Source organism: Priapulus caudatus, unplaced genomic scaffold (assembly GCF_000485595.1).
Source record: "Priapulus caudatus unplaced genomic scaffold, Priapulus_caudatus-5.0.1 Scaffold2179, whole genome shotgun sequence".
Taxonomy (NCBI): Eukaryota; Metazoa; Priapulida; class Priapulimorpha; order Priapulimorphida; family Priapulidae; genus Priapulus; species Priapulus caudatus.
Genome location: NW_014579240.1, coordinates 27,446 through 34,700, shown reverse-complemented (window position 1 = coordinate 34,700; position 7,255 = coordinate 27,446). Strand labels below are relative to the sequence as shown.

The 7,255-nt window shown below is 42.3% G+C and overlaps 1 protein-coding gene across 1 annotated transcript in view; it reads left to right on the top strand.

The window, feature by feature from the left end:
* Positions 1-93: 93 nt before the first annotated feature.
* LOC106818353 (protein rolling stone-like) overlaps positions 94-7,255 on the top strand; it is an 11,991-nt gene continuing 4,829 nt past the window's right edge. Inside the window, exons 1-3 of the mRNA XM_014823069.1 lie at positions 94-167; positions 4,825-4,912; positions 5,992-6,100. Of these exons, the coding sequence (XP_014678555.1) occupies positions 4,902-4,912; positions 5,992-6,100 (120 nt within the window). The 5' untranslated portion in view covers positions 94-167; positions 4,825-4,901. The remainder of the gene's footprint in view (positions 168-4,824; positions 4,913-5,991; positions 6,101-7,255) is intronic.

Here is a 7,255-nt window from a genome sequence, read left to right as displayed (position 1 = left end):
GAGCTGTCATTGGTCGGGTCGGGACGGGGCGGGGCTATCTCAGATATTTCGCACTCGTCAGATATTTCGCGCGACACCCGGTCCGGCCGCGCCGTGGCGCCAGTGAAAACTGCCATGATGGTCGACACATACGTATTTTGGATGGTACAGCCACAGACTATAACGGAGTAAGTAACAGCCGAGTAAGTAAACACTACACACACACACACGCACGCACGCACAAGCACGCACATGTGACTTCACTGACTTGTGAATACAATTACTAAAAATGGAGCTAGTGAAATTTACGGCCACTGATGTCAATCACTGAATCGGTAACACTATCACTAGACACTACTCAATATGTCATTACTAAGCCCCAAGTCATAGAGTCTGATAGACCCAAGCCTGCTGCCTAGTTTAGCATCCCGATTAGTTTAGCAGAGATATGCAAAAACAGTTTGCGGGGTCACAAACAACCCTCTCTGTCACAAAATAAAAAGGTAGTGTCTAAACGACCGGACCCGGTTTCGGAGGCCTGAAAACTAAACAACCGGCTCTCTTCTCTGATTGGTCAGTTTCCGAACATAACAGGACAAATATAATTTTTAATGCAAAACATAACGAAATATATTTAATTCCGAACATAAACAAAAGTTACAGAACAAACAAATGAATACGGAACAAATAAATGCAGAAACAAATAAAATTCAAAGAAATACAGAAAGCAGAGGAAAATAAAAACACCTTATGGGGTTCGAACACGGTACCTCACTATCACGAAGCGAACGCTCTACCGTTGAGCCACTGCAACCAACTTGAAGATTAGAGCTATATACCAGCCCTAACCCTAACCCTAACCCTAACCCTAACCCTAACCCTAACCCTAACCCTAACCCTAACCCTAACAATAATCCTAACCCTAACCCTATCCCTAATTCTAAAATAAAATAAAATTAGCCAAAAATAATAATAAATGAAATAGTGACAAAATTAGCCAATCAGAGAAGAGAGCCGGTTGTTTAGTTTTCAGGATACCGAAACCGGATCCGGTTGTTTAGACACTTCCAAATAAAAATGTGTTATAAAAATTAAAAGAGAAGACCTCTTTATATAACACATTTTTATTCCGAATAATTCTGTCCTATATATTACCTTTTTTATATTTTGGTGAGGGTTATTGGGACAGACGGGGTTCATTGAAATTTCGTGAGATCGCATGCAAAATGCATGCGCTGCGCTAATGCGGCCCGTACGCCGCTATTGGCGCGAAAAAAAACCTACCTTCCTTCTACATGCTTACCTTGCTACTGATATGTGTATACATTCACTTCAATCGTTATTCACTTCTTAAAAGATGATTTTTCAGAAACCCCGCTTCATTTAACTTTAGTAAATTACGTTTGTCATTTACAAACAATCAGACCAATCAGAGCGAGTCTATCAGGCCTCCTGCAGCGCCACAGATACAAGCGAGAGCCAGGGGCTATTGTAAGGCTCTCGGATTGGTCTGATTGTTTGTAAATGGCAAACGTAATTTACTAAAGTTAAATGAAGCGGGGTTTCTGAAAAATCATCTTTTAAGAAGTGAATAACGATTGAAGTGAATGTATACACATATCAGTAGCAAGGTAAAGCCATGTAGAAGGGAACGGTAGGTTTTTTTTCGCGCCAATAGCGGCGTACGGGCCGCATTAGCAGCGCATGCATTTTGCATGCGATCTCACGAAATTTCAATGAACCCCGTTCTGTCCCAATAACCCTCACCAAAATATAAAAAAGGTTATATGGGACAGAAATATTCGGTCTACAGGTCCCAGTGCTCTGTCAGTGTCACAGCAAACTATCCTTGATCACATGGATGATTCATTGATTGCCTAAAATACGCTTAATTAATAAACACATGAAATCAAAGTATACTAATTACTATTATAATTTATACAATATTCAATAATAATGTGTCTATCAACTACCATGGTACCTCTAGGACTATAGCCCGCGTACAGTTGCCGCAGGCGTTGTGCCCTGCGGCAACTGTACGTGGGCTATAGTCCTAGACACAGGCACTTGGAACGTTGCAATAAAAAAAAAGGTAAATAAACACGAAATGTATTTACTACCAAAGTCTTAATGTTTCTCTACTCTATTTTGCCTATAATCACCTGTAAATGCCAGTCAAATGCTCATCTGCAACACACAAGTACACCGCACACGCCCGCGCTGTGCACAAACAACATGAATAAGAGAGCATTATGTTAGTAAAAGCAGCAATCTCTAAAGAGCAATCAGTAATCAGTAAAAGAGCAATCTCTCCTATTCATGTTGTTTGTGCACAGCACGGGCGTGCGGTGTACTTGTGTGTTGTTTTACTTTGTTTTACATGGATTAGTTTTGTTTAAAATTTACAAATTCATTACACACTCGTGTTCAGAACGCCGTATTATTATTAATGATCCAGTTGCTTTTAGGATCGCATTTTACACGACGCAATGCCATAAATTAGACTAGTCCTCGCTCCTGTTCTCAGTTGCTCGTTGGGCGACTATTAGTTGCCCAACGAGCAACTAAGCCGAGAGGTGGGAGCGAGTACCAGTCTATGCCATAAATTAGAATGGACGTGTGCAGGCTATATGCGCAGTCGTTGATCAAAGTGACATTTGGTTAGCGATGAAACAAAGTTTAAAAAGTGTTATTTATACAGTAAGTAGTCTCATAAATACTTTGAGAAATAAACCGACGGTCCATTTAACTTGTTAAATTTCCTGGACCGAGAGAGATTTTGGTGGTCTCGTACCACGGTCCACCGCCTAACGTCGAAGACTGGTGTGTCGCACTTGCTGCTAGCATGTACGATGTATGTGCGTTCTGGAGAGCGGCGGTGTCGATTGATGAGCGGGACCCCACCCCCCGGAATTGTTTCATGACTAGCGCGAAGTGATGTCGCGTGCGTGCGGAGCAAGCTGGGTTTACACTGACGATTTTGGCAAACGTTTCAACATTTGACCCATAGCGTATTCGCGGGGCGACGCGGATATGCATTTTTGCACGTATCACATGCCGCCAGCGTGGCGCCTAAAGCAAAAACGTGCTCTCCCCCTAGGGGGGAGGGACACACCCCTGATTGCTGTTCTATGATTGGCCACTTGGCAAAAAAACGTCCAACTCGCCTGCTCCGAGACGGATATGACTGCTAGGGGTGATGGGCGCCTGGGAGGGGTCCACTCTATGTTCCCCCGTCCCTATTTTCCCTTGTCCCTATATTCTTATTTTGCTTTACTACGGCTATGTATCGCCACATCACAACAGAACATACTATACTATATCTGCCAAATACTCAACGTGCGCACGTAGCTATTGGTAGGCATAGACAACTCTCTTTTCCCCTCGCTCTCTCTCTCTCGCTCACACTCGCTCTCCCTCGTTGTCTCGCTCTTTCTTTCTCTTTCTCTCTTTCTCTCGCTCTTGCTCTCTCTTCCTTTCGCGCGCTCTCTCTCCCCCTCTCTTTCGCTCGCTCACACTCACTCTCTCTTCCCCTCTCTCTTCCCCTCGCTCTCTCTCTCGCTCACACTCGCTCTCCCTCGTTGTCTCGCTCTTTCTTTCTCTTTCTCTCTTTCTCTCGCTCTTGCTCTCTCTTCCTTTTGCGCGCTCTCTCTTCCCTTCGCGCGCTCTCTCTCCCCCTCTCTTTCGCTCGCTCACACTCACTCTCCCTCTTTGTCTTTCTCTCTCTCTCTCTCTCTCTCTCTCTCTCTCTTGCTCTCTCTTTCCTTCACGCTCTCTCTTTCTTGCTCTCTCTTCCCTTCACGCTCTCTCTCTCTCTCTCTCTCTCTCTCTCTCTCTCTCTTCTCTCTCTCTCTCTCTCTCTTGCTCTGCTCTCCTCTCTTTCCTTCACCGCTCTCTCTTTCTTGCTCTCTCTTCCTTCACGCTTCTCTCTCTCGCTCGCTAACTCATTCGCCCTCGTTGTCTCGCTCTTTCTTTCTCTTTCTCTCTTTCTCTCGCTCTTGCTCTCTCTTCCTTTCGCGCGCTCTCTCTCCCTCTCTTTCGCGCGCTCGCACTCTCTCTCTCTCTTTCGCGCTCCCTCTCTCTTTCTCTCGCGTTATTTATTTATCCCTCGCTGTCTCTCTCTTTATCTCACTTTCTCTCTATCACTTCCTCGCTGTCTCTCGACGTCGCGTACGCCACCAGCTGAATCGCAGCCAAATCGCCCCAACCACCACGTTCGCGATCAGCCCATACCTATGAGAACACCTGGCAACGGCTACGTACGGACAGCAGTGGCACAGTTTTTAACTTTTTATAGCTCGTAGCTCGTTCACGCTACAGCGCGCACATGTATGCTAAATATAACCGGCAGCCTGTCGTTATACTTTGAAGTTACGACAGTGGCCGTATAGGCTTTTGTGGCGCCACGTGTTAAATCAGTAGCCGTTCAACTATATCTAGCCTCTTTATAACGGCTCATAGCAACTTTTGGACAAGTAAAATAAAAAATTCGGACAAGTAAAAATTGCTTCTTGTTACCCGACAGGACAATTAGATCTGAAAATAAGCGCCGAGGCCTGGTATTATTTCTATCTAGAAGAATATAAAGCGCCATCTATCAGTATTTTTACGAGTTAACATGGTGCGAGTTGGATGCATGATTCCGTCTACTGAGTGAGAGACCATGGTGAGAGACTGTCGCCGCAGCCAAAGTCTGTCGCAGTAATTCAGCTATCACAGGTCTTTGCTATTGTTTCAGTGCTATTTTATTAGTGTTTCTTTCATTAGTTTTATTTAGATACATCGGTAATTCTGATCATCTGAATAGTAGTAACTAATAATAACTTCTTTTTAAATTGTTGATAGGTTCAAGCTGGTAAATCCAGTAAAGGATTTGGAAAAGAAGTGCACAACTAACACATGGTCTGGGAAAACGGAGGCTAATGGTGTCTAGGTAATTAATCTACTGTTTTTGTTTGAGTTCTATAATAAACTGTATAAGGTAATGGTTATAGCGAACTGTATAAACGTAACATTGGAAAGGGTAATAGTATTCAGGGAAATAATAGTCATTTAGGGTAATAGTATATAATATAAGCAGGAGTGTATATAATATAGACACCTAATAATACACTCCTGATATAGATATCCCACTGAATTCTATTGAAAAATCGTGTTGTAATGTCTTGTAATAGTTCTGTATAGTTGTTGTAATAGTATTAAACACTATAATATTTTATTATATTTTACACAAGTTTTTGCCAATATCACCTTGACCACTGAGCATATCTTTATGCAGATCTATATTCTTTATGTATATTTCTCCACCTTTTTACAGTGGCTCATCCAATCACCATGGCATACATTACTGCTAATAAATGCAGATTGGGTGATATATATGAATAACTTCATGTTAGTCAGTCATAGCTTTACTCGTGTAACCCCTTCCCTCCTGCTATACAGGCATCCTGTAATGGTAGCAAAGGGGCTACACCAGTAGACAGGTAGAGCTATACCAATAGGTGACCCCCAATATAACTCTAGTACTACAGCCCTTGTTGCCACAGCGCAAGCAGTGCACCTGTAGCAAGATGGGCTGTAGCACTAGAGCTACCCCCAACAATGCTGCAATCAAGTAGCCGTAACTCGGCAACTCTATTGAAATGCATGTTTGCATTTTCAGCAGAAAGCAGCGAGTCAGCTCCTAGGTGAAACACCGTTAATTCAAAGTATTAACTATAGCGTCTCATGTCGTATTAGATCTACGATACTACGATTTACGCCATATTTTTCGCATACAGATATTTTCGCGAATTCACACTTGACTGACAATTTCGCGAGTGGTTAATTTCGGTGAATTATGAAATTATTCGGTATTATTCGGTATTAATTATTCGTGTGTTGTTATTTTCGCGGTCGCGGTCACGAAATTCGCAAAATTGAACCACCGCGAAATATACAGCGTATACACTATTCTGTATATCGTTGGATCTATGTCTGTTGATGACTGTAAAACTTCGCCCTCGTTTGCAGGTGGCTCGTACGACTGGGCGTCGACGATGCTTGCGTGCGCGGAGCCGGACGATACGTCAGTGCTGCCGGCCTCAGTCACCCTGACGCGTCCCTGTTCGCAACGAGTGCTGTAAGTACGCGGCTAGCTGATAATAAGGCCACAATTAAAAAAATCTTTGTTTTACGTACCCTCACCAGGTAGGCTTCTTTTTTCTTTTTTTTCTTTTTTTTTACAAATTCAACATGGTGTCTACATACTTGGGTGTGCTCGTGTGGAGATACCTTTTATGTTGAAAGTTTGTTTTGCTTAGTACATATAATGTATTGCCCACAGATTTATATAATGTACAGTGATACAATTTGTAAAAAAAAAAGATCAATAACATTTTTTGAGTCTGCCTCTTTTTGGCGGGTCGGTCGGGTGAGGGCAAACAAACACTATTTTTATTATGGCCTAACCTAGTCGTGCTCCTATCAACTTATCAACTACAGTAAAAGACTGCGTATAAAAACCTATAGTGATTAAGAACATGTTAGGCTAAGATTTTCCATTTAGACCCCCTTGACATAAGAACCTGGTTTAGCCTAAAATTTGAATCAGGTTAATTATTTAATAAAATTCAGTTAACACTTAAAAATTCATAAATCAACTAAAACAAAAATGAAATAAGATAACCTAGAATAGGGTTTGTATTTGTCTAGATTGCAGTCATTTAGACATAATTATATGCAAATTTTATATAAACAATGGACTGCACCAATATTCTACCAGCAACAATTAGCACCTTTTTTTTCTTAAGAAAATAAGAACCTATTCAAATTGGTACTTAGCGATTGTCACACCTGAGTGTTTGTTAATTTGAAGAGGTTAGCATCGCACGATGAAGCTGACCACTTTTTGTCTTGTTCTAACGAGGTCACTTTGTTTAGTAACAACCAACTGTCTATTGTCAGCGTTATAACCAGCGCTGGTTATGCAATACAGTCACAGCGTGAGAAATTAGCGGTCGCCCAGTCGCCAGTGGCGATTAGAAAATCTACCGGGCGACTGCTTGCTCGTGTCAGCTGGTCCGGCGGGGCGACTAGATAATCGCCGCACATCATTATACACTGCGACTAAGAAAGCAAATCACATTCTTATTCATTTAATTCGAGCACAGACAGACATGCCACTCACCACAGTACACGTACGTTTAGTTCTTTGAGTGGGCAATTTTTTGAAGCAATAGCAGCAGCGCACTATAAGTAAGTTTAAAAAATCGCTATCATTCCATCAAGGCATCAG